The sequence below is a fragment of the Sinocyclocheilus grahami genome, unplaced genomic scaffold (assembly GCF_001515645.1).
Source record: "Sinocyclocheilus grahami isolate Dianchi unplaced genomic scaffold, SAMN03320097.WGS_v1.1 scaffold772.1, whole genome shotgun sequence".
Taxonomy (NCBI): Eukaryota; Metazoa; Chordata; class Actinopteri; order Cypriniformes; family Cyprinidae; genus Sinocyclocheilus; species Sinocyclocheilus grahami.
In genome coordinates, this window is record NW_015505951.1 from 426,547 (window position 1) to 454,537 (window position 27,991).

At 37.6% G+C, this 27,991-nt stretch overlaps 2 protein-coding genes and 1 long non-coding RNA gene across 5 annotated transcripts; 1 reads left to right on the top strand and 2 right to left on the bottom strand.

Annotated features, from left to right (window-relative positions):
- Positions 1-330: 330 nt before the first annotated feature.
- On the top strand, positions 331-16,187 carry csnk2a2a (casein kinase 2, alpha prime polypeptide a). 2 transcript variants are annotated; one of them, XM_016245891.1, is made up of 13 exons: positions 331-348; positions 1,656-1,853; positions 2,013-2,124; positions 3,730-3,831; positions 10,140-10,190; positions 10,779-10,838; positions 10,933-11,016; positions 11,149-11,259; positions 14,431-14,532; positions 14,619-14,719; positions 14,872-15,020; positions 15,527-15,614; positions 15,698-16,187. In XM_016245891.1, the coding sequence occupies exons 2-12, from the start codon at positions 1,753-1,755 to the stop codon at positions 15,598-15,600; spliced, it is 1,047 nt and encodes a 348-aa protein (XP_016101377.1). In that variant the 5' UTR covers positions 331-348; positions 1,656-1,752; the 3' UTR covers positions 15,601-15,614; positions 15,698-16,187. The 2 variants fall into 2 exon arrangements, with proteins under 2 accessions (XP_016101377.1, XP_016101376.1); XM_016245890.1 differs by lacking the exon at positions 331-348 and adding an exon at positions 985-1,249.
- On the bottom strand, positions 8,241-10,395 carry LOC107561444 (uncharacterized). Its single transcript, XR_001605850.1, has 3 exons — positions 10,230-10,395; positions 9,603-9,607; positions 8,241-8,252 (listed from the first exon to the last, which is right to left on the bottom strand). It is a non-coding gene; the product is annotated as an uncharacterized lncRNA (long non-coding RNA).
- Positions 16,188-18,304: 2,117 nt separating the features above from the next.
- On the bottom strand, positions 18,305-27,504 carry kiaa0895l. Of its 2 annotated transcripts, none has more exons than XM_016245889.1 (7): positions 27,326-27,504; positions 25,625-26,396; positions 24,456-24,599; positions 24,239-24,371; positions 21,322-21,627; positions 19,351-19,448; positions 18,305-19,256 (listed from the first exon to the last, which is right to left on the bottom strand). In XM_016245889.1, exons 2-7 carry the CDS (start codon positions 26,357-26,359, stop codon positions 19,095-19,097), a joined length of 1,578 nt encoding a protein of 525 aa, XP_016101375.1. In that variant the 5' UTR covers positions 26,360-26,396; positions 27,326-27,504; the 3' UTR covers positions 18,305-19,094. The 2 variants fall into 2 exon arrangements, with proteins under 2 accessions (XP_016101375.1, XP_016101374.1); XM_016245888.1 differs by having other exon boundaries at positions 25,625-26,423.
- Between the last annotated feature and the right edge of the window lie 487 nt (positions 27,505-27,991).

Here is a 27,991-nt window from a genome sequence, read left to right on the forward strand (position 1 = left end):
CCTTAACACACCTGCTGGGAAGTTTCTAATATGCCTAGTAAGAGCTTGATTAGCTGGTTCAGGTGTGTCTAATTGGGGTTGGAGCTAAACTCTGCAGGACACAGGCCCTCCAGGACCGAGTTTGGGCACCCGTGTTACACCATTATGGTTTAGAGCAGTGATGGGCAAACTTGGCCCTTCCAGGCCACTTTCCTGCAGAGATTTGGTCCAACCCTGATAAAACTCACCTGCCTGTAGCCTTCTAGTAGTCTTGAAGACAATGATTAGCTGGTTCAGGTGTGTTTGATTAGGGTTGGAGCTAACCTCTGAAGGAAAGTGACCTGGAAGGGCCAAGTTCGCCCACCCCAGGTATAGAGGTTTTGTTTTATCCCACCAAAATATCATTTAAACTATATTTGTAAAAGGTATCAGACTGACTATAATACAGCATGCAGTACACATTTATGGTATAAGTGATGTACATGTACATCTTACAATCACTACAAATAAATTATAGATATAAAATATAATTGTTAAAGCAGAAAAACTGCTGTTTGGGATTCCACACTTTAAACCCTCAGTTGCAGTTCAATTTCTTGCGACTCTGGGTGGATCCTGGGGAGAAGGAATGGGATGGAGCGTCGAATAATTATTTAAGTTGGAATATTAGTGTAGCTATATATGCGTGTAAGAATAGGAAAAGCAAAAAACAAGGACGAAATTGATTATAAATAAACCATGACTGCATAACAGCAAAAGTAGGTGGCGATATGCACACAGGATGTAACGCGCCAAAAAAGAAGAAGAAGAATTTCTTGCGACTCAAATCGGTGGCTTTTATTTTGAAAATGTCACCGGAAGTACGTATAGTATTTCCGGTGACTCCATCTATGCGATCGCAAAAATCGGCAGGAGTGCTATCCGCCTACCTGTCAGCGGTTCCCGCGATCGCTTACTGAATCTAATTGGTGGATCAATGAGAGGAATTGGGACAGTCAATTTGAAGATTAATCGGAAATCTGGAGCCGTGTGTGGGTTGAAGTTGAAGTGGCCAATTAAACCCATCCATCGCTTTCGCTAGCCTAGCGCGTTTATCCGGAGGGAACGCTATTAAAGTGAGACTGCTGAACCGCTGTAATGAATAGTATAACACACAGTGATGATCAAACGCTGTTCACTTCCAGAGACAATCGATCAACTCGACATTTCGGCCGCTTCACGTTGTTTAGGTTCCGCTTTACCGCGTAGCGACATTCAGCGGGCTTGACAGGTCTGTAAGTTACTTCAGTTAAATATTTTTCATTCCCCTCGCCTTGCATCACTGTTTATTTAACGTTACATGCAAAATACGAGGGCTGCGTCAGGCAACCGCATATATTACGATCTATTTCAAGCTGTTAGTTTATTTATATTTAATTGTGTTTACAAACACACACATCTTATTGAGCTGTCCGATAGGCATCATGAAATCCTGACTTTGCATTTTTTAATAAGCTGGCGGTCCGAAAGAAAATAAACTGGTTTCTGCAGCTTTATGCTTTGGCTTTGAGTGGCGCGAGCGTCAGCGCGAGGTCATGCGTGCCGCTGCTGAGCAGCTGTCAATCACAATTGCTCGCGAGAGATCGCACTGAAGCGGCTTGTTACAGTGTTTTACGCTACCACAATACTTTCTGTAGTATTTCACAGCAGAGACGGTCAACTTGTCGCTATCGCTTGGAGCGTCTCGTAGTAGTAGGTGGAGGGAAGGCGGATCGACTGGCTAAGCCCGCCGCCATGCCCGGTCCGGTGAGCAGCAAAGCACGGGTGTATGCTGATGCCAACACTGTGAAGAGCAAGGACTACTGGGACTATGAAGCACATGTGCCTAGCTGGAGGTACAGATGCTATTTTAGCATGATTTCTTTGCCAAAAAACACTCAAGGGGGGTTGAACAATGGTACAGTGTTTCCTTGGAAATAGAAAAAGCACGGTAGTAGTATGTTGACAAAAAATGCACAATTGTATTTATTTATTGCTTCCTGTGTCTTCTTCAGCAACCAGGATAACTACCAGCTTGTACGAAAGCTTGGAAGAGGCAAATACAGTGAAGTGTTTGAGGCCATCAACATCAACAGCAACGACAGAGTAGTTGTTAAAATCCTGAAGGTAAGAATGCCTGGTCTCTCATTGTCTGAGCATCAGGTAGAAGCTATTTTTTAAAGGGGTCATATGATGCGATTTCATTCTTTATGCAGCTCTTGGTGCATAAAGAAAATCTGTATAGTTGCAAAGACTAAAGTCTCAAATCCAAAGAGATATTCTTTATAAAAGTTGAGTCAGCCACGCCTACCTAAAACGGCTCGTTCTAACACGCCCCCACATGTCTACGTCACTATGTATTTGATTTGCATAACGCCGCCCAAATGTTCACGCGAAGAAAGAAGGCGTAACTTTTATTCTCACTTTAGTATTGTTGTTGCCGCCGCCATGTCGTGAAGATGCTGTGTTTCGTTGTGAAAGCGAAACTACTTTGTTTGGTCTTCCAAAAGAGGACGATATCTGCTTCGTCATGCCTAGAGCTGATCTGTGCTGGTCGCTGAGGGAATACTTCAACTTAGTGCTGTGGATCGCCGGCACATTTTATGGAAGACTGTTTACTGATCCTGGGAGAGTAACGTTAGACTAAAATGCCGGCAGTTCTGACTCCCGCAAGTACGTTTTCTTTTATCATTTGCCACTGATGATTCAAACGCGAGTTTTGGAGAGTGTGGAGTAACGTTAGCACTTGTTGTTTGTCATTTCTCTCATCACAAATGCAAATCCTCATTTTTTTATGTTTACGCGGCACGATGCAATGCAACGCAACGCGTAAAAAGACAGTATAAGTCATTATAATCAGTAATTATGTCTCCACTGGATTCAACAAATGCCTCGTTTGTAATGGGTTTTAATGTTTTTGTCTCGTCGCTACGGCTGGGACACGCCATCACAATATGGTGAGGGGCGTAACATTTCCGTCTCACGCTTGAGGTATTCGGCCAATCACAACGCACTGGATAGCTGGCCAATCAGAGCACACATCGGTTTTTCAGACCGATGAGCTTTGTAAAAATCGATGCGTTTCAAAAAGGCGGGGCATAGAGGAGAAACAATAATGTACAGTATGTGGAAAATAATGTTTTTTTTTTACTTTAAACCGCAAAAACACATTTCATTACACCAAATACACAAAATAATGTTCTTTTTAGCAACATCATATGACCCCTTTAAGAGATCAGGTTCACCCAAAAAATTTTGTCATCATTTACTCATCTTCATTTCATTCTAAACCCCATCTAGACTTTTGAAAGAATATTTTAAATTTCTGTCATGAATGTGCATATACAATACAGTACACATACATACATATTTAATACAGTGTATTAAATATGGTAAACATGCTTGCTTGAAGTGCAGGAGCCAGTGATGTTTGTTTTTACGTGGCAAGGATGCACGGTTGAGTTTACCCTGTTTAATGTGCTTTATGAATGTGCATTGGTCAATGTTTATATGTGAATAAAGGCTTAAATTAAATCTATTTAAGCCTTTAAGACTATTTAAGACTTTGATGAAACCGCTCAGTTCACATGGCTTACTTTTTCATTATGTAGACTTCCAGTGGTTGGACAGAAAGATAAAACAAACAGCTTTTTTTATTTTATGTGTCATTTTTGACACATGTGTCAATGTCTTGGCTGAACTAACCTTTTAATTTTTGCTTTACTTTTGCAGCCTGTTAAAAAGAAGAAGATTAAGCGTGAGATCAAAATTCTGGAGAACTTAAGAGGAGGAACCAACATCATTCGCCTTGTAGACACAGTGAAGGATCCTGTGGTAAATTTAGCTCTAGTAATACAACTGTTTCCTACAGAATTCTGTTTTTGCTAAATTAGTCGTAACATATTAAATAAAATATGATGTATTATGTTGTCAGCAGGCCCACACAGAAACTGTGTGCAAATTTGTATAGAATTGCATTTTGTGACATTAGTAAAATATTTTGATTAATTTAATAATTATTTTTATCTACCACTAACAGTGTAGTACCTTTCAGTTCCATTTAACACATCGTATCATATTTACAGTGGGGAAAATATTTATTTGATCCCCTGCTGATGTGTGTCATTTTTGACACATGTGTCAATGTCTTGGCTGAACTAACCTTTTCATTTTTGCTTTACTTTTGCAGCCTGTTAAAAAGAAGAAGATTAAGCGTGAGATCAAAATTCTGGAGAACTTAAGAGGAGGAACCAACATCATTCGCCTTGTAGACACAGTGAAGGATCCTGTGGTAAATTTAGCTCTAGTAATACAACTGTTTCCTACAGAATTCTGTTTTTGCTAAATTAGTCGTAACATATTAAATAAAATATGATGTATTATGTTGTCAGCAGGCCCACACAGAAACTGTGTGCAAATTTGTATAGAATTGCATTTTGTGACATTAGTAAAATATTTTGATTAATTTAATAATTATTTTTATCTACCACTAACAGTGTAGTACCTTTCAGTTCCATTTAACACATCGTATCATATTTACAGTGGGGAAAATATTTATTTGATCCCCTGCTGATTTTGTAAGTTTGCCCACTTACAAAGAAATTAAGGGTCTGTAATTTTTATGGTAGGTTTATTTTAACATATAGAGACAGAATACCAACCAAAAATCCAGAAAAAAACAGAATATATAAAGGTTAGAAATTGATTTTCATTTCAGTGAGTGAAATAAGTATTTGATCCCCAAGCAAAACATGACTTAGTACTTGGTGCAGAAACCCTTGTTGGCAAGCACAGAGGTAAGATGTTTTTTGTAGTTGGTCGCCAGGTTTGCTCACATCTCGGGAGGGATTTTGATCCACTCCTCTTTACAGATCCTCTCTAAATCCTTAAGGTTTCTTGGCTGTCGTTTGGCAACTTGAAGTTTCAGCTCCCTCCACAGATTTTCTATAGGATTGAGGTCTGGAGACTGGCTAGGCCACTCCATGACCTTAATGTTCTTCTTCTCTTTTGTTGCCTTGGCGGTATGTTTCAGGTCATTGTCATGCTGGAAGACCCATACATGACCCATCTTCAGTGTTCTGGCTGAGGGAAGGAGGTTCTCATATGGGGACCTTGCGGGCGCTGCAGGATTTCAGTCCATAGTGTGTTACTAATGTTTTGCTTGGTGACTGGTCCCAACTGCCTTAAGATCATTAACAAGCTCCTCCAGGTAGTTCAGGGCTGATCCCTCACCCTTCTTATGATCATCCTTACCCCATGAGGCAAGATCTTGCACGGAGCTCCAGACCGAGGCCGATTGATGGTTGTTTTGTATTTGTTCCATTTCTGAATAATCGCACCAACAGTTGTCTCCTTCTTACCAAGCTTCTTGCTGATGGTCTTGTAGCCCAATCCAGCCTTGTGCAGATCTACAATCTTGACTCTGACATCCTTTGACAGTTCTTTGGTCTTGCCCATGGTGGTGGGAGAGGTTGGCATGGAAGATACAGATTGTGTGGACGGGTGTCTTATACACCTAACGAGCTGACATTAGGAGCAACTCCTTAAAGGGGTCATGATGACATAGGGCTGGACAATAATTCAATATCAATATGTATCGCGATATAATGTTTTTCACATTTCCGATATTTCGATATACATTACCAGTTTCCCCTACATTAATTTATTTGTGCCGTTTGACTTCGTTGAATAAACATGAGCACTGCACGTTTCAAAATCATAACACGGCGCGGGTGTTTTATATGAATGTATCTCTGAAGGGAACCGACTGTCTTCAGAAAAGTTTAGATGAATAAAGTAGCATTCATGAGCGGAGCTGCTTTGATTACAGCCATTACTGGAGAAACCGCTAGTTTTATCACTCTAAAAGCGCCTCCTGCTGGCAGAGAATGAGTTTTCATTTTAAATAAGTCCGTCTCCAGCAACATTTCCAGTTTTTGTTGTTCAATTTTTTTTGTTTTCTGCAGCGACTCGGAGTTCAATTTTTTTTGTTTTCTGCAGCGACTCGGAGCACTTTTCATACCCTTTTTTCCGACTGAAGCACATTTGTTTCAATCTATAAGAATAATCAGCCTACACTACCAGTCAAAAGTTTTAGAACTAAGATTTTTAAGGAATTTTATTTAATTTATTTTTTTATTCTCTTCTGCTCAACAAGGCTGCATTTATCTGATCCAAAGTACAGCAAAAACAGTAAAATGTTGAAATATTTTTACTATTTAAAATGACTTTCTATTTGAATAGATTTTAAAATATAATTTATTCCTGTGATCATACATAGGTAAATTTTCAGCATCATTACTCCAGTCTTCAGTGTCACATGATCCTTCAGAAATCATTATAATATGCTGATTGATCAGCTGATTGCTGATTATCAATATTTAAAACAGTTGAGTAAAACAAATTTTCAGGATTCTTTGAGGAGCGTGATGGATTGTAGCGTGGCAGAAGACTAGTTAGGCACGCAGGAGCTAACCCATTTAGGGCCTTATAGGCAAGTAATAATATTTTGTAACTGATACGGAACTTAATAGGTAGCCAGTGCAGAGACTGATAGTTTTGTAATCGATCTAGGAGTATGTCATGATCTATAGTTTTGAACGCAGCACTAAGATCAAGTAAAACTAGCAATGAAATTCTTCATAGAGATCTTTTTTTTGCAGGAAGGAGCGCAATTGTGCAGACAACTTTTTCTAAAATTTTAGACATAAAAGGAAGATTTGAGATGGGTCTGTAATTTGCCAGTTCACTAGGATCTAGTTGTGGTTTCTTAAGAGGCTTAATAACCGCCAGCTTGAATGGTTTTGGGACGTGACCTAAAGACAACAACGAGTTAATAATATTGAGAAGCGGTTCTTCTGCTACAGGTAACAACTCTTTCAGTAATTTAGTGGGTACAGGATCTAAAAGGCATGTTGTTGGTTTAGATGCAGTGATAAGTTTATTTAGCTCTTCCTGTCCTATAATTGTAAAACATTGCATTTTATCTTTTGGTGCGATGAATGAAGCTGAAGTATTATACGCTGTAGAATCTACATTTGTTATTGTATTTATGATGTTATCTATTTTATCAGTGAAGAAATTCATTGATTCATGAAGTCATTACTATTAAACTATGAGGGAATATTTAGATCGGGTGGCGTCTGGTTATTTGTTAATCTAGCCACTGTGCTAAATAAAAACCTAGGATTGTTTTGGTTATTTTCTATGAGTTTGTGGATATGCTCGGCCCTGGCAGCTTTTAGAGCCCGTCTATAGCTGGACATACTGTTTTTCCACGCAATTCTAAAAACTTCCAAGTTAGTTGTTCTCCATTTGCACTCAAGATTATGAGTTTCTCTCTTGAGACGATGGGTATTACTGTTGTAGCATGGCACAGTACATTTTTCTCTAACCTTTTTCAATTTGATGGGGGCAACAGCTTCTAATGTATTAGAGAAGATAGTGCCCATGTTGCTAGTCATTTCGTCTAGTTCATGTGTACTTATTGGTACACAGAGCAGTTGAGATAAATCAGGCAGGTTATTTGTGAATCTGTCTTTGGTGGCTGGAACAATAGCTCTGCCCTGACGATAACGCGGAGCCATATAGTTAAAATCAGTAATACGCAGCATGCACAATACAAGGAAAGGGTCAGTAACATCATCACTTTGAGATACGATATCTATATCAGTAAGATCAATTCCATACGATATAATTAAATCTAGCGTATGATTAAAACGATGAGTGGGCCCAGTGACGTTTTGCTTGACTCCAAAAGAGTTTATTAGGTCAGTAAACGCAAGTCCTAAAGCATCATTTGTATTATCAACGTGAATATTAAAATCTCAGACAATTAGCGCTTTATCAACAGTAACCAATAGGTCTGAGAGGAAATCTGCAAATTCTTTTAGGAAATCTGTATACGGCCCTGATGGTCTATACACAGTAGCCAGAGCAAGAGATAAGATAGATTTAATGACTTATACTGTTTTTTTACGTGTTGCGTAGCATTGCGCCGCGTAAACATAAAACCATGTCTGCATTTGTGATAGGAGAAACGACAAACAACAAGCACTACTCTACACTGCTCAAAACTCACTTTGAATCATCAGTGGCAAATCCTTTAAATATGAAAATTTACTTAAAGACTGCGAGTCAGAGCAGCCGGCATTGTAGTCTACTCTCACAGGATCAGGAAACAGTCCTCCATAAAATGCGCTGCACACATCTGAATATTTGTGTTGAACTGTTCTGGAACAGTGTTGTAAATAAAACTTAACCACTGATTTCTAGTCGTATCCTCTTTTAGAAGGCCAAACAAAGTAGTTTCGCTTTCACAACGAAACACACGGCGGGCTTGAGTGAGCGGAGGCCGGTGGCTAGAGTGAGGAACGGCCGGCGGATTCAACGAAGGAGCAGCCGGTGGTCTTGCAGCAACCACATGTGACGTCCCCGGGCTGTACTCCGCTTCGTCCACGGTGAAAGCCGATCTGGCGATCCACAGCACGAAGTTGATGTATTTCCTCAGCGACCAGCACGGATCAGCTCTATTCATGACGAAGCGGATATCGTCCTCTTTTGGAAGGCCAAACAAAGTAGTTTCGCTTTCACAACGAAACACACAGCGCCTTCATGACATGGCGGCCGTGGCAACAACAATACTACAGTGAGAATAAAAGTTACGCCTCCTTTCTTTGTGTGAACATTTAGGCGGTGTTATACAAATCTTACCAGATTGTGACGTAGACATGTGGGGGCGTGTTAGAACGAGCCATTTTAGGTAGGCGTGGTTGACTCTTAACGTTTATAAAGAATATCTCTTTGGATTTGAGACTTTAGTCTTTGCAACTTTACAGATCTTCTTTATGCACCAAGAGCTTGTAACACTCCAAAGAGAAAGGAAAAATTGAAATTGCATCATATGACCCCTTTAAAGGTGACATATCATGAAAATCTGACTTTTCCAGGTCTCCAGTGCATCTACCAACCATTATTATAAGCCGTTATTGTGTTTTCGCAAGCGAAACACCAGTTCTAATGCCATGGCGAAAGTTTGAGCAAAACATGCTAACTGTTCTGTCATTGGCTGCACAGAACACTATTTAGAGTCCCAGCCTCAGAGGAGACAAGAGAGCAGTGGATTTATTGATTCATTTAATGTATATTGCTGCTGCCACACAGATCTAAATGAAACATGTGATTTATTTCCCAGCTTTTTACCTTCACAGACATAACCGACAGTTTTTTGTAACTCGTGTTTTTAACAAACTTGTGTGTGAATGAGAACTTCGTTTAGTACTCGTATGCTGTGACAGCTGCTTTCTGTCCGTGTGCTTCGGATGTGTGCTCTCAGAAAACCATATATCAGAAGTTTAAATGCATATGGTTTAAAATGCATGATTTCAGCGCGATAAACATGATAATCAGAACCAAAACAGATTTTTTTTAGCAGGTAAAAGCTGTAATGGCGCAGCTCTGGAAAAGGGGGCGGGGAGCAGCAGCTCATTTGCATTTAAAGAGACTGGCCCGAAAAACATTGTGTTTCTGCTTCCACTCAAAATAGGCATTTTCAAAATTATATAATAAATGGTCTGTGGAGTATTTTGAGCTGAAACTTCACAGACACATTCTGGGGACACCAGAGACTTATATTACATATTGTAAAAAGGAGCATAATATGTCTCCTTTAAAGTGAAAGGACTAATCTGTGTTCCACATTGGCACATAACCAGACTGTGGGAGCCAGAATTCTTGCTGGTTGGTAGGGGATCAAATACTTATTTCACTCACTGAAATGTAAATCAGTTTCTAACCTTTTATATAATGTTTTTTTTACTGGATTTTTTGGTTGATATTCTGTCTCTATCCATTAAAATAAACCTACCATTAAAAATTACAGACCCTTCATTTCTTTGTAAGTGGGCAAACTTACAAAATCAGCAGGGGATCAAATAAATATTTTCCCCACTGTAAATCAATCATAGAACTGGCAGATGTATTATCCAGTTATCTAGTGTTATCCATAACTGCTTCTAAATTAGGGTTAATTTGTGTCAGGTAAATAAGTAAACCATCAGGAAGTGTCTATTGTATGTATGCATTCCATCTTTGTTATAAGTTATATTTTTACGCCTTTTTTTTTTTTTTTTGGTATTCCACAGTCTAGAACGCCAGCCCTTGTGTTTGAGTACATCAATAACACGGACTTCAAGGTACCACTTATAAAATATATATATATATATATTGTGTACTGTATATATCGAGGGGTGAGAACCAGAAGGGCGTAAGTGAAATTTTTGGTGAAATGGAGATATATATACCATATGAAAGCTCTTAATGAGCTCTTTCTACTGGCAAAAGTACTGTCATCCATGAGTGTACAAATGTTTTGGCTCTCCCATAAAGTTTGTGAAATGTCACTCACCCCTCGATATGTACTGCATTAGACTAACCGAGACTTGTCTTAGCACTTGCTTATTGCTCTTTTGTTGATTTTGATTGCTTCTATTGTCCTCATTTGTAAGTCATCTGCTGAATGACTAAATTTGTGTGTGTATGTATAAGAACTCTATGTGTGTGTGTGTGTATATGTGTATATATATATATATATATATATATATATATGTATATGTGTGTGTGTATATATATGTGTGTGTGTGTGTGTGTATATATATATATATATATGAACTACTTTTGTCTGATCATATTTGGATATCATCAATAAAAGGAGATAATCTGAAATATGCAGCATTTAATCTCATTAATTAAAGAACATTCATTTAATGTTTTCTGATTTGTAGGATCTCTATCAGAGACTAACAGACTTTGATATCCGGTTCTACTTGTATGAACTTCTAAAGGTAAGAATGCTGTGATGTAGCTGAAATAAGATTACACTGTCATTTATTTTGAACAGGAGAGTGTGTTATGTGCGTCTGCTTTGTCTCTATGCAGGCACTGGACTACTCTCATAGCATGGGCATCATGCATCGGGATGTCAAACCTCATAATGTCATGATAGACCACCAAATGAGAAAGGTGAAGTCTGATAACAGCATTGTGGATTCGTTTTTGAATGTGTTCCTTGCTAGTGACTGCAGATCAATGTTGGTGACCTGATGTATGTGTGGGGGGATTTTTAATTTTTAATTTTTTTTTAACCTGGCGTAGTTGCGGCTAATAGATTGGGGTCTTGCTGAGTTCTACCATCCCGCACAGGAATACAATGTAAGGGTCGCCTCAAGATCATATAAGGGACCAGAACTGCTGGTTGACTATCAGGTAAATTGTGTCTTATAATTGTTGTCTGTCCATACTGTTTTTTTTGGGGGGAAGCACTTCAGGTTTATGTGATTTTCTACATGAATAGCTCCTAAAATATGTCCCTTTTGTAATCATTATGTGTTTGACAGTGTCATGTGTTTAGCCTTATTCAGACAGTAATTGTTTCTCATGGGAATGTAAGGCAATTTTACAATTGCTAGGGGTTTTATTGCCATCTAAATGCAGAATTTAGTTGTTTTTCTCCCACCACCCATGTAAAAATTACCAGCCAAGTTTTTGAAAACACCAAGGTTGTGTGGTAATTCTATTGCCATCTGAATCCATATCTCTGAGGTTACAAAAGTAATTTTTTAAAATCCTTTTTGACCACTGCCAAGCACCTTATGTTAACTGGTGCACTTTACGGTAATGTACACGCTTTTTAAATATGAACGTTTATTACTGAAATACTGGAAACTCTTAAACTTTTGAAATTAACCATTACAGTATGCAGTACATCTTTAAAATATTTATTATGTACATAGATTTGATGCGTGTGTGTGTGTGTGTGTGTGTGTATGTGTGTGTGTGTGTGTGTGTGTATGTATGTGTATATAATATAATTATATAATTTATAAATAATAAATTATGGTTATTACTACTAATTATTTCACTTGTTCAAATGGGTCAAATGTTTACTTTATGTACATTTCCAGGGGCCGTATGTATAAAGCTGCTCAGAGTAAAATTGTAGTCTTAAGTGTGTCAAAATTCTTAGAATGACGTAATTTTACTCCTATTCCTAGACTTAAGAATAAGTGTGATTCATAAAGGTTCCTAAGTGTTAAGACTAGGTCTCAGCTCCTAAATGATTTAAGAGAGCTGGAGAGGTCTCCTAACCTAGTTAGGAGTAACAAGATGGCAGCAAAAGGAGGAGAGACACTTTCCAACGAAGATATGACACATTGGAGTTATATGTTGATAAAATGATACAAACTTGATCGCCAAGATAGTCAATTCTTTTTGTAACTGACCAAGTAAGACATTTTATAACTTCTTCCACTCTACAAATCAATGCTCTAACTGCAGAAATTTTGGCTGGAAAATTGGAAAAATTCAGCAATGCACCGGTGATGACACCGTAAGCAGGGTCTTAAGTATTGTGGCACTAATCCCACCAAACACAACAGTGGCCAAAAGTGATGTGTGTGGAGGTTTTTTTTTAATGTTTTTTAAAAAACACATTTCACTTAAACCATTCAAATACGAGGGAAAAAAAACACTGACCAGTGTTGCCAACTGCTTTCAACTGAAAGTAGCTAAAACAGTTGCTAAATGTTGCTAGATTAGCTTGAATAATGGCAAGTTCATATGTCTATAGATCAGTGGGGGGAGTCTTGGAATCTAGATAAGGTTTGTCCAAGAAATTGATTTTGTTGCTAGGCTTTTGAAAAAAAGTCTCAAAAGGGGTGAGGAAGTCACTAAATCTAGTGACAAAATCACTAAATTGGCAACATTGATATTTACTACAACATCATCAGTTATTGATATTTCGTTGATCCTCTTGTTTTTGCATGTTTATCATTTCTTTGTATGACAGCATGGCCAAAAAGTATGACCGTACAATTTGGTATGTTTCATTGCGTTATTGACTCTGAGCAACTATGCAACATGCTTACAAAATCTTTAACACATTTTTTTTAAATAAGGGTGAAGATGGACATCAATTTTGGCCACTACTATATGGCAGTTCATTGACCTTCCAACTGCCCATCAAACCATGCTGCAAAAACAAGTCACTTTTATGAGGATTATGGGCTTTGCTGGAGTTGTTTGAGCCGTTGATGGAACTCATGTTCACGTCATTGATCCAACTGTAAACGAGGAGAAATACCAATAGAATACAATTTCAAAGCATCAGTGATAATTTGGCACAATGCAAAGCATTTTTCAAAAATACATACATTACTTAATTAAATGATATTATTATAGTTACATTAAATGATTGGCGTTTTGCTGCTGTGACTTCACATGAGCAGGCTCACTATTGGCTGATTCATAGGTCGAGGTCGGCCATTTTGAGTTGACATCATTGTAGTCTTTAGTTCACAACACTTTAAGGGGTCATATGATGCTTTTTTTTAAAGATCATTATTTGGTGTAACAGAATATGTTGACATGCTTTAATTTCAAAAAACATTATTTTTCAAATACTGTAACTGCCGTTACTGAAACTATGCCTTCTTTCTTTGCGTGCACATTTGGGCGGCATTATGCAAATATTTCCACATAGTAAGGTAGCTATGTGGGGGCGTGTTAGAATGAGCCGTTTTAGGGGGGCGTGGCAGAGTCTTAAATTTGATAAAGAATATCTCTTTGGTTTTGAGACTTTAGTCTTTGCAACTTCAGGGATCTTATCTATGCACAATCAGCTTGTAACACTCCAAAGAGAAAGGAAAACTTGAAATCGCATCATATGACCCCTTTAAGTGTCACCTCAGTCAACACTTAAGAATCAGTCTTAGACTTGACTGAAAGTTGCTTTTAGCTTCTTTATAAAGGTCTTCTACTCTTAGACAAGTCCTGCTTTTTACTAAGAATTTTTTGACACTTAAGTCAAAGCTTAAGACTATTCTTAAGAGCATTTCTGAGAAGTTTTATACATACGGGCCCACATCTTTAAAGTGACATTCATCATTTGAAAGAAAATGCAAGACAGAAAATAATTTAAACTATAGAGTGTTAAGCTTTCTGTTAAATTTAAATAAGATATTTAAATAATCAAATAATGAATGGGATATTATGAATTACATTTTAAAATATTTAATTTGAATAAATATTCAATAAAATATACTTTTTATTTTTTTTCCATTGTCCAAGCAAAAACAGACAGCTGTTTACAGCTGACAATCATGTGACTGACCGTTTGAGCAGCGTGTTCCCAGGTTTGCAGGATCACAGAACTCACTCCTCCATTATGGATAATAAATCACCATATGAATGCAAGAGTTTTATCACTGAGGTGCCAGGCAGATTTATTTTTACAGATGTTTCCATGAGAAACAATTAGCCTCACAACTAGCCAATTGAACAGACATGACCAGATTTTAGGAGCCAGTCTTATATGGAGTTAACGTATTCCAACATTACCATCAGACATTGCAGTTAAGTCTCACAAATGATTTGCAGATGTATGACTACAGTTTGGACATGTGGAGTTTAGGCTGTATGTTAGCCAGTATGATCTTCCAGAAAGAGCCATTTTTCCATGGTCAAGACAACTATGACCAGGTATGACTTTTCATTCTTCTGTAAAAAATATTACAATATGTAGTGTTAAAATATTCAGTATGCTAACAGCAGAATCTTTCCTGCAGTTGGTCAGAATTGCCAAGGTTCTTGGAACAGAAGAGCTATCCAGCTACCTGAACAAGTATCACATTGAGCTGGACACACGTTTCAAAGATCTGCTTGGCCAGTGAGTCTGTGAATTATTGACAGTGATTTTCACATTAGTCCGTTTTTAAGGATCTTTGTACAATATTTTAGTGAATTCTACATATTGATTTTAAATGATTTCATATTGAAATTGCTAGAGTGTTTTCATTTTGAAACTGCAAACATCTTCAGGCAGACCCGTAAGCGCTGGGAGAACTTTGTTCAGCCTGAGAATCAGCACTTGGTGAGCCCAGAAGCTTTGGATTTGCTGGATAAACTTCTGTGTTATGATCATCAACAGAGACTGACTGCCCAAGAGGCCATGGAACACCCCTACTTTTGTGAGCTGGCTTTCCTTATCTGCTTTGATTCATTGATTTCTCAAGTTAAAAACATGACGCAAAAAAACATGTTCGATATTTGGCCTTCGGCCCAGTGTTTCATTTTGTGTGGCTTCGACAAAAAATTTTCATTTCGGTGCATCCATACTTTATTTAGGTATAATGCTGTATAAAGGGTTATTAAACTGTATAATGCATTATAATTATTCATGATGCGTGATGTAATACATTATATGTGGTTGTAAATAATTATAACCAAATTTAAAATGCATAGTGTAACAATGAATTGATGTTATAATCTATTAACTGTGGTTACAATTATTCATGAGATTGTACAATGCATTATAAGGAGCATTACAAGGCATAATTAATGCATTAAAACTACCTTTATAATGCGTTATACATAAAGGCTTTAAGTAAAGTGTTACCAAACAATCTTAATAATTCCACGTTTTTGCATCCTCTCTAAGTGAAATCATGACATGGCATCTGACATTCCTCTGTAGATCCTGTGCTGAAGGGACAGCCTCTGTCAAACTCAGAAGGCGCACTGGCAATAAGCAGCTCGACCACAACATGATGGGCTAAAAGCAGGTACAGGATGTCACAAAGTCAATATGCTGTATTTTGGACTTGTCTTTAATAATTTCATTCATTCTTCTGAATCTTTCCTCTAGGAAAACCTTTTTACCTCAACGTGTCGTGCAGAGACATGCTGCCTTTCAGGTGTGAAGCTTCAGTTTACTGGAGCAAGAAGTTAAGCAACACAAGACTTGTACAGAATGAACACAACGGGCTGTAGTCCCTCTCCTACATTCACTTTGTATTAGTGCTGCTTGCCATCGTTATCTAGGTACCAAACCGGTGTTTTTCCCCCCCATCTCCCCCCTTTTGAGTTGGATATCTCCATTTCATTTTTGGAACGACACTGAATTAAGCTATGATATTATGACTGGGAAAGAATGCCTGCTCTTTCCCCATGATTCTCAGGCTGTTGATGACTGATGGGGGCTCCCGATCCTGGTTACGTTATGTACTGGAAGATTGTGTTGTTCAATGACTTGCCCTGCTGATATGAGCTCAGATTAAAAACTATAGTATTGTCAGGTATGGAGGCTTTACTGCAATTTATTGAAAATAAGATATATTAAATGAAACTGTTTTTAATCCGTCTCATGTTTTTTTCACCACCATTTTCAGTGCGAGTTAGTGATAATCAGCTGTGAATGAAAATGTGAAAGACAAATATATTCATATTATGAATTACTTTTAGTTATGAATTTGTCAAATTAATAGAAATATTAATATATTAATAATTCATACATAAAATGTATTAAGATACAGTGACAATTTAAAGGAATACAAAATTTGTTGATGAGATTTTTTGTTCGTCTGAGCATGTTTTGAGAAACTTAGCTTTACATCATTTGCTCACAAATGTATCCTCTAAAGTAAATGGGTGCCGTCAGAATGAGAGTCCAAACAGTTGATAAAAACATGACATGTAAATAAAAATACATACAAGTAATACACATGACTTTAGAGTCTAGACCATCAAAGTCTTGTGAAGTGAACAGCTGTTTGTAATAAACAAAAACATCTTTGTCGCGTTTAAACTGGTTTTAAACTTTTCTCTTGTAAACTCCGCTTGATCCAAGCATATTTCTCTCCTGATTCAGAAAAAAAGTTCTAAGCTGGAGAAAAAGCATTATTATGGATGGAAGTCTAGTATTTTAGCTGGAGACAGTGGTTTGAAGTTTTTGATGGATTTCTAACAAACAAAAAGCTTTTTAGTTCATAGGATGTTAATTGATGGACTGGACTGGTGTAGATTATTGTGATGTTAGCAGCAGCTGTTCGAACGGTTTGATTCTGACGGCACCCATTCACTGCAAAAGGATTCACTGGTGAGCAAGTGATGTAATGTTACATTTTTTCCATATCTGTTCTGATGAAGAAACAAAGACAACATCATCTTCAGCAAATATTCATTTTTAGGTGAACGGTTCCTTTAATTACGACGTGCTTCGCAACATATTTAGTCTTTAATTCAGCACTCAATGATTTTAGGAACTTCTGTGTACAATTTTAATAAGATAACAGCAACATATCGTGGTGTGCAATTTTCGTGCAGTACTGACAATGATAATAAATACAAATGGATATGTAATTTCAAGCATATACTGTGTAGCTATGACACGACGCATGAGTTTGGAACCCATATAAGGCACATCCACATAACCTCCCATTTTTTTCTTCCTGAGTCCATCACAATCGTAATATGCACAGTGAGGAAGCTGGCCAGCTGGACTGCTTTAAACAGGTACAAAAAGCAGAGGTTGCAGTGGCAACTCTCCTACAAAGGTGTCACATCACATTAGCACAGGTAATAAAGACCACCAAGGGTGCTCTCAGAAGAACACTGATTATCTCTAGATAGAGTACTAGCATTTCATAAGCCCTGATGAGGAAAAAATAGTGCCAAAGGGGGCCATTTTTTTTCATTAGTGTAATTTCCTTTTTCATCAGATTCTCATTGAACACTTCATTAAACAAGAGTCAGCCTTGGTGTCTTTTTGCATTGCTTGCTATACTAAGTTAAAGAAAAAATGCATTTGCTACTTGTGTATAAAGCTAATACCACAGACATTCCATGTTTAATGCGAATACATGAGGTAAACAAATAATAAATAAATAATAGAGAAACTGAAAGACAAGTAGAACACTATATGAAGTGTTCATAGGTTCACGTGTGAAACCTCATATAAATACTGCCAGGGTAACGTTAAAAAAATAAGCATATGTTGGTTAGGTGTTTTGACGCTGGGATGCTGGTTTAAGCTGGTCCTTTGCTGGTTTATGCGGGTCCTTTGCTGGTTTAAACTGGTCCTTTGCTGGGTTATGCTGGTCCTTTGCCAGCACATGACCCGCATAAACCAGCAAAGGACCAGCTTAAACCAGCAAAGGCCCAGCATAAACCAGCAAAGGACCAGCTTAAACCAGCAAAGGCCCAGCATAAACCAGCAAAGGACCAGCTTAAACCAGCAAAGGCCCAGCATAAACCAGCAAAGGACCAGCTTAAACCAGCAAAGGCCCAGCATAAACCAGCAAAGGACCAGCTTAAACCAGCAAAGGCCCAGCATAAACCAGCAAAGGACCAGCTTAAACCAGCAAAGGCCCAGCATAAACCAGCAAAGGACCAGCTTAAACCAGCAAAGGCCCAGCATAAACCAGCAAAGGACCAGCTTAAACCAGCATCCCAGCGTCAAAACATACCTAACCAGCATATGCTGTTTTTTTCAACAGGGAATTAATTTGATTTAGTACTCAAATAGCTCTGCCTTGTGTGTGATATCATTAATTAGCATGATGGGATGTGCCCGTTACATTATGAGTGCAGTTAAAATGCTACATGACCATCTTTCAGCTTCTCGTGAATGTGGTGGTGTTCGGAATGGAATACTACTATACCGCATACAATGTAGTTTATTAAAAACAGTATACTAAGCAATTTTCTGTTGTCTACGATGGATGTTAAAATCCATACGACATCCAATTGTCAACTCTGAAATAATTACAACTATTCTGCATTTCTTATTTTGTTCAGTCTGATCAGCTAATCAATTGAGAGAGAAATGACAGTTGATACTGCTATTGGTTCAGTCGTAACACTGGAAACACAAGGTCAAGTCAAGCCTACTGCATTAAAGTACTGCACACTTGGTACACAAAATGGTACGAGTATGGTAGTATGCCATTCCGAACATACCTTGGGTTTGCAAGAATCCAAACATGTCTTTCATGCCTGAGAGTCATACGGTTTTAAAACATACAATAATTGTATTTGTAAACAGACTTACTGAGTATGGCACTTAATGTAGCAAATTACCACATCAATCATTGGACACAACCATGCTGTTTGTAATACTTTTTATGGATGATCATCATGGATCACGTTTTCATGAAAAACCATCCAAATTTATATCAACCAGTTGTTTGTAAAATCACAATTTTGCAGACCCTGTTTTTTGGCCTGGGAAAACTGAATGGTTTTGAAACTTTTCTCGCAACTCTTCATGGAATGAGCTCTTGGAGCTCTGCATCGCTCAGTTCATTCACTGTGACAATGTGGTCGAGGTGTTGAAGATAACGTTCTTCATCCTGCATGAAGTGAGGAATCCTAGTTCCATTTAGAACAGCCAAATACCGAAGTCTGTCCACATCTTCATAGGAAACCTAAAAACAGGAATTACATACATTGGTATGTATATTCATTATTAACTGAAAAAAATAATTTTACTTTAAAAACATGAGTGTGAATAGGACCTGCCTTGCCAAGAGCGGTTAATATCTTAAAATCAATGTTTCTCCTGTGGCGTAAAATCCTTAAAATTCCATCAAGGTAGACCTGATCTTTACTGAAGCAACCTGTATACACACACATATGCAAAAAACATATATACATATATAAACATATATTCCACATCCACACACCGTCTTAATCAATTTCCTTTTTATTAAAGGAAATTAAAGTCTAAAAAATGTCATTTGTTTTTAAAGATTTTATTAACTATAAAACTTTGTTGTCAGTTGACAGCAATATTACCCCAACAAGCCAATAAAAACATCTCAATTGCATTGTCTGTAAATTTGCAACAAATAAATGTACAGAGGTCCTATTTTTTATTAGTTGCCTATAGAACATTCTCAAAACGACCTAAGAGGACAGTTAAAAAGGGCTTATTCAAAAGACAGTTATTCCAAATGGTACCATAATAAAGCCAGGTATCTGCAGTATTTTTAAAATCAAATTTAAGACCTTTAAAGACCTTTTTAAGACCTTCAGTCTTGAAAAAAGTGATTGGTCTTCAAAAAAAAAAGGGATGAGTCAAAAGTATCAATTATTATATTAATTTAAACAATTATCAATCAATTAGGCTATTATATTATATAGCATATAAATATATCTTAGTGTCTTGATTGTTTAGATTTTTATAATGCATTAGCTTCTTGTCGATCCACCGGTTCACATTTAAAAATATGTGGCTCGAGCCCAGTGGCACATTAATATAGCTTTTTATATATAGGCTACCGTTAAAAATCAGTTAAGATTTTTAATGATTTTTACTGGAGTCTCTTATGCTCATCAAGGCAGTATTTATTTGATCAAAAATACAGAAATAAACCAGTAATATTCAGAAATATTAAATATTGGTTTCCTAATTTAATATAGTTTAAAATACAATTTATTTCTGTGACGCAGCGCTGAATTTTCAGCATCATTACTCCAGCCTTCAGTGTCGCATGATTTTTCAGAAATCATTCTAATATGCTGATTTATTAACAGTGTTGAAACTGTTGTGCTGCTTAATATTTTTTTGATAATATTGTTTTATATTTATTTAATATTTGGAACCTGTGATACTTCTTTGATTCTTTGATGAATAAAAGGATAAAAAGAATAGCATTTATTCAAATACTAATGTTTACTGTTTATCCTTTTAACACATCCTTGCTGAATAAAAGTATTAATTTCTTGAAAAAGACACAATTTACTGACCCCAAACTTTTGAATAGTAGTGTAAATTGTAACACAAAATTTCTATTTTGAATAAACACTGTTCTTTTTAACTTTTTATTTATCAATGAATCCTGAAAAAAAGTATCACAGGTCCCCCCAACAAAATGAAGCAGCACAACTGTTTCCAACATTGATTATAAATCAGCATATTAGAATGATTGCTGAAGGAAGACTGGAGCAATAATGCTGAAAATTCACCTTTGTTTCACAGGAATAAATTATATTTTAATGTTTATTAAAATATAAAATTGTTATTTTAAATTGCAATAATATTTCACAAAATTACGTTTTTTTTGTTGTATTTTTGATCAAATAAATGCAGCCTTGATGAAAGAAACTTCTTTAAAAAAACTTACTGATCCCAGACTTTTGAAGAACGAAATTGCTTCAAAAGATGAAAAAATAACCACTTTTGCCTTAATAATAGACATAATGAGTGCTACAGTTGTTTTTGCTGATGTGCAACCTATTCATATATGTTAACATCTCAAAAAATGTGTTTTAGGGTTTCATGACATTAACATTCTGACATGTCTTAGCATGTTGTTGGGTATGGTTGCTAGCTTTAACATGTTTCAGATATGGGTGCGTCTCAATCAGGTGCTAGGCTTTTATAGTGATAGATAGATCAGAGAATGCTGGCTTTCTCAAGTCAACATAATAAAATGACACCACATATTAGAAATGTTTCTCAGTTCTATTCTTAGCGATTCGTTTCACCTGGTTTCGAGGTATCTGTCTGTCCTCGTTTAGCGCGGAGGCAGTATTCCCAGCGTACAGCAGGATCTTGGACAAAGCGAGCAATATGGCTGAACAGTTGGCTGAAGCTCATGTTTGTGGCATGGTATACCGTATAGTATAGCAGAGCGGCTCGCCACAGGAAGGGCTGTTTCCGTAGCAACACACTGTGAAGACTAGCAAGCCCCTCTTCAGTAGGATTAGCTGGTTTCAGTCCAAACTGCTTTCTCCCAACAGAAGTGGCCCATGGCTGCATGCTGTTATTCACACCCCGCAAGTAATGTGTGCCTGGGAGTGAAAGTCATATAATTGCTGGAAGGGCAGGATTTGTAGACTAAAGACTATGAAATTAACATCAAGAATGGTCAGCTATCAACTAGATTCAACCAGAAGAATGTCAATAGAATACAATATTTCTTGTATAGCAAGATCAATGTCCTAACCAGCTGTGACCCAGCAAAAACAAGTGATTTGCCCGCCGAGACCAAATGCAAAAATGCTACACAATATGACACATTGACCACCAATCAGAACATAAGTGATATTGAATTAATTATATTCGAATTTTAAATGCATAAGTTCAGTTAGGGTGAAGAAAAGCGTTTGGCTTCTCTCCTGAGGCCACAAGAGGGCGCATCGAGCAAAATATTATTAATGAATGTTTATTCAAAGCATCAGGTAACACGACTATCTGTGGAAAAAAGTGCATAATGTTTAAAATAATGTTTATAAACCAATTATAATTAAGTTGCTTAAACAACTATAAACAAAACAGCATCATGGTATGTATGCATAATTTAATACAAAGGGCCGAACACCAATCACACAGAGAACATTTTTCATTTAAAAACATGAGTTGCAGTGGGATGGGGAAAAAACCTGCCATAAAGTCTTAAGATATGTTTTTTCAAAGTTGAACTTGCATTAATTTTACATGGCTTTCTAAACATGCGGCTCTTTTGTGCGAGATGCGAGTGCAACGGTGATAGATCTCCCTCTAGAAAATGCACGAAATATGCATTCTGTGTGAACGGCTTGGTTTCAGTTTTGACGTAAAAAAGATCTTCTTCACATTGATGTTCTCTTTTCCCGCGATATTTGTAATTAACAACACAGCAGCGCCGCATCTAGTGGCTTCAACTGGATAGGTTAACAAAAACATTAAAATGCAATGACACTTACGTCGTCATCGCATCTCGTGTGACTGATAAGGCTGCCTCCTTAACGCACACCTAAAATTCGAATGCATGTTTTTGCATTAGTTGGTTGTTGGTCACAGAGCTTATTTTCTGCCATAATGCAACGTTTTTGCATTCGAATGTGGATTTTTATTTTAAATTCGACGAATATTCGAAATAAGAATTTTTTGACAGCCCTAGTAGTAACAGTAGCTAAATGGGACAACAGAGGTCCTCGGGGACATTAAACATAATTTTGCTAAACTGGAAACTACTCCCTAGTCTGCTTTCACAGGCTCTTATCATCACATTCTTGCTAACTTATATTTTGAGGGAAATGTTTTTTTAGATAAAGACTTAAAGAGTTGTCGGAGGCTTAATGGTAGTGACACTGAAGTCTTGCAAATGTGGTGTAGTTTGTTTATAGCCTACATTTGTGACCCTGGACCACAAAACCAGTCATAAAAACATTAAAATGCAATGACACTTACGTCGTCATCGCATCTCGTGTGACTGATAAGGCTGCCTCCTTAACGCACACCTAAAATTCGAATGCATGTTTTTGCATTAGTTGGTTGTTGGTCACAGAGCTTATTTTCTGCCATAATGCAACGTTTTTGCATTCGAATGTGGATTTTTATTTTAAATTCGACGAATATTCGAAATAAGAATTTTTTGACAGCCCTAGTAGTAACAGTAGCTAAATGGGACAACAGAGGTCCTCGGGGACATTAAACATAATTTTGCTAAACTGGAAACTACTCCCTAGTCTGCTTTCACAGGCTCTTATCATCACATTCTTGCTAACTTATATTTTGAGGGAAATGTTTTTTTAGATAAAGACTTAAAGAGTTGTCGGAGGCTTAATGGTAGTGACACTGAAGTCTTGCAAATGTGGTGTAGTTTGTTTATAGCCTACATTTGTGACCCTGGACCACAAAACCAGTCATAGGGGTTCATTTTTTTAAATTGAGATTTATACATATAAAGCTGAATAAATAAGCTTTCCATTGATGTATGGTTTGTTAGGATAAGACCATATCTAGCCGAGATACAACTATTTGAATTTCTGCAATCTGAGGGTGCAAAAAATCTAAATATCGAGAAAATCGCCTTTAAAGTGGTCCAAATGAAGTTCATAGCAATGCATATTTTTAATCAAAAATCTAGTTTTGATATATTTACGGTAGGAAATTTACAAAATATCTTAATGGAACATGATCTATACTTAATATCCAAATGGTTTTTGGCATAAAAGAAAAATCTATTATTTTGGCCCATGCAATGCATTTTTGGCTATTGCTACAAATATACCTGTGCAACTTATGACTGGTGTTGTGGTCCAGGGTCACATTTAGCTTTTACGTGCAAAAATCATAAACTTTTGTTGGTCACAGAGCTTATTTTCTGCCATAATCCAAAAGTCAGTGGAACATCCTATTGGGTATTAGTCAAGGAAACCTGGGGTAGTGCTATCTGGGCTGGCCTTCAAAAAAAAAAAACACCTTCACAGCAGCACTCTCTTATGTCAAGCAGGATTTTTACCTTACTATAGGATTAGATTTGACTATATATAGGGTTACCTTGAACTACACAACAGCAATACGAATGAAATGACTTTTAAAAAAATGTCACTTGTCACAGTCAGACTGGTTAGGACAAAACAAATCGGTTCAGTATTAGTGTTTGATATATAATTTGAAGTGTGTTAAAGTTCATACCAATCTCGTGTCTAAGCATGCCCTCAAGCCAGTGTTGCCTTGCTCCTGACATGTTAATAGTTAGTGTTGGTCGACATCTCTCCACCATCATTACTGCCTGGGACAGAAGCTCATCGGAGAGACTTACAACCACCTGGTGACAGAATCCGAGATTACTATTTCTTTGTTATTTTCAAAACACTAATGCACAGACACTTGAACTTGGATATCCACACACCTCACCAACACAGCCCTCCTTCTGTAGGTACTTGCGTGTGGCTGCCCACACTTGACTCTTCGGTAGCAAGCTGCCCCCTGTGACTTCTTCAAAGTTTTCATAGGTCTCATACTTCCTCAGCACACACTCCATAATCCCAACTGCCTAGAAAGAGGCATGAGGTGAGACAAATGGCAACAGTTTCAGGACTTAAGCCCTGTTCACACCAAGAACGATAACTATAAAGATAACGATATTAGCGTCCACACCAGCGAACGATATCGTCTGTTTATTCTAAAGGCCCGTTCACACCAAGGACGATAACTATAAAGATAACGATAAAGATATAGTTCTAAAAATCGTTCTCAATATTAAAGAATAGCAGAGTCCACACCACAACTATAACGATAAAGACAAAGAGAAACGATATAGTTGGAATCACTTTCAAACTGATTTTTCTCCAGCTGATGACAACATTGTTGCCGTTGGCCTCACTGTGCGTGCAGATGCTCTCTGTTCTGTTCACTCTACACAGTAATCTAGAAACAATGTGAATGAACACCACAACAGCTTAAGCAGCAAACTTTGCAAAACACAAAATGTATGTCACTACCAAAACTTTTGGCCACAACTGTAGAAATTATAGATAAAAATGGTTAAAGCTCTTTAAAAATTCAGTATTTTACTTGTATAATTTCAAGCTTATTAGAATATTGCATCATTAGCTTTGCAACGTGCAAACATGTAAACTCTACAGAAATCAACTGTAATTGGAGTCTCTCACGCGCTATTTATAAGGCACACAGAGTTGCTCCCTACATAGAGTGTTCCAAATCGGTCACTTATGAGGTTTCTATTTCCGTTAAGTTGCTACCTTAAGGTGCAGTCACTTTATTGAAACGTCTGTAAAAATGAGTGGGCAAAAAGGGTCCATTGTCTATTGTCAATACTGTAGTAATGTATGAAGCGCTGCTCACACAGAAGCCCCTTTCAAACCAAGCTGCTTACTGTTGGTCAACGTGGCGAAACAGCAATATCTAAATAAGGGGAGTGTTCCCACTCATGTTTTCTTATTGAAATAATTGGATTTTTTCATGAAAATTCACAGAACTTAAATGTGACTGCAGTTGACACTGACAGTAAGGTGGCTCACTGGACCTAAACTTGTGTATTTTTGATATAAAACATACCTGGGACAGAAAGAGACTGGATCCCTCTCTGTACTTCTCCAAAACACTGACAGGCTCTGGGGAGGCATACTCAAACTGGGGCTCATACTGATAGTCAGAATGAAAAAAGGTCTGACGCTCCTGTTCCAGGTTTACGGGACGAAGAGCCACAAGCAGGCACGGCCCACGAGGTGTTGATGGCGAAGGAAGTGGAGCGATACCCCTGGCAATATGTGGCAAGGAGGTTGCAGGTCTCATTTGACCCCTGCCAGCACGTGGGGGTGTCGTGGAGTTCATTGTACATGTGCTCTCACTCCGGCGAAGCCAGTTCCCTGGCCCCAAACTAAGGCTTGTCAGGCTTCGCATGGGTGGAGAAGGGCCACCACTACGCCACGGTGGCTGTATCACCTTCTGCACTGGCTGTGTTGCTCTAATTCGCTGTGGTTTTATTTCCAGACTAAGTGGCCTTCGACAAGGTAGCGGTTTGGAAGGTTCCCTTGGCTGCGCAGATTCTCCTTTATTTCTACCTTCTGTCTTCTGGAGTCTTCGTTGAACCTGGGAGCAGCCATCCCAAGTGGTACAAGGCTGCGTGTGAGGCCCATTGTGGGTCGATTGGTCTCTTTGGGTGATACTGCTGGTCCTGACTGGTTTGGGGTTCTCTGTGCTGGGCTCTGGTTTTAACATTTCTGAGACATTCTTTGCGAGCCCTCCTCCATTAGCCTGCTCCATGCAGTTCTCACCCAGATCCAGCACCATTGCTACATCCACGCCCTTGTCCACCAATGCTGCGCACTTGAAGAGAAAAACATACCTCCACTTCCTGATTCAACAGCACATAAAAACAGTACGTTTAAAAAGATTTGACACATAAGGATTTAAAACTCTTTATGCAAACAAATGATTTAGAATTGACAAAAAATACTTTTGGGACGGGGACACATCTTGCTATAGTCCAATTAATGGAGAATTAATTTACTCCAAATGAATGAATTTGGTTGATTCTTATAATTATTATGCATGCCGTTTCATAACCTCATATTAATTTAGAGACTAGATGTGAATATTTGTACTTTTAGAGATGCATCTTTCATACAGCAGGGGCTTTTAAAATATATAGTAAATAGTACGGTAAATGTAACATATTCGAAAAAACTTTTATCAGTTTAAAACCTTGTCAGAAACTTATGAAGGAATCTGAAGGAATGTTTTTATTTATTTATGCATTTATTTTTACTATTATACTATTTATTTTAAGTCTGATTGGATACTGTACCATCTTTATCAGATCTACTATTGGGATACGGTCTTGCTATTGGCCAATAAAAGTAAACTATACAGCGAACTTTAAGTATTTTACAATTTTGAAAGATTTTTCTACATTTACATTTTTTCAAAAAATTTGTATATTTATTTTGATGTCATAAAAGAGCATGTATTCCATTCGAAATTTTAATAGATCTAGTGGGAAACGTTTTATGCATGCTGGAAAAAATCATACAATACACCTCGTTATGGAAATTCCAATAGGATTCCTATTTCTGGCTAATTTTAGAACAATAAAGTGATCTTAGAATAGTGAAGAATAAAGTCAGGCTATTGCTTACAGAAAATTATGTCAGTGCATAACTGATGCATGACATCAACAGCACTTGCACTGCCGATTTACCACGAATGAGCAATTTTAACACATAAAGCAATATGTATAACAGACGCAACACATACCGCGCAGCGCTTCTTTTCACATAAATTAACTTCAGTTCATTTTGGAATTCCGTCCATAATATCAGCAGCAGCTCTTCAACTTCCGTTCGGTAGGTCAAGCGGCTGATATGGAGGAATAACTGTACATGACGCCGGGAATAGGATTGCGATTGGGATGGCTGGGATTGCGTTGCAGCAAATGACGCGCTGGCGCATCTAAATGATCTATTCGCGTCGCGACGCTTTGCTATCAGTGTGCGTAAGCACGTAAGGGAGACCGGGGCACGTTGTCACTTTAATTCCAATAAATGTTTCTCCGAGTAATTTTATTTTTAAATGTCAATTTCTGTGTAGCCACATACAGATAAAGCTGTTGAACCTTTCCATAATCATCCTAAGAAGAAAGATATAGACTCATTCGCGGGGCACGTTGTCACAGTAAACCTGCAGCACTGATTACATTATGATTTGCGAAATAAAATGCAAAGCATTGCAGAAACGTTAAAAAGGATCATTAATGAATTGTTTAAAAATACAGCATAAACATATGTAACCATCTCTGTCCCAGGAACACAGTTCAGTCTACACTCTAAAATAGGGTGACCATACATGCTATTTTCCCAGGATGCGTCCTGTCCAGGATTTCTATATTGCCTAAAATATCTAGGTTTTGGCTTTGTTTGCGTG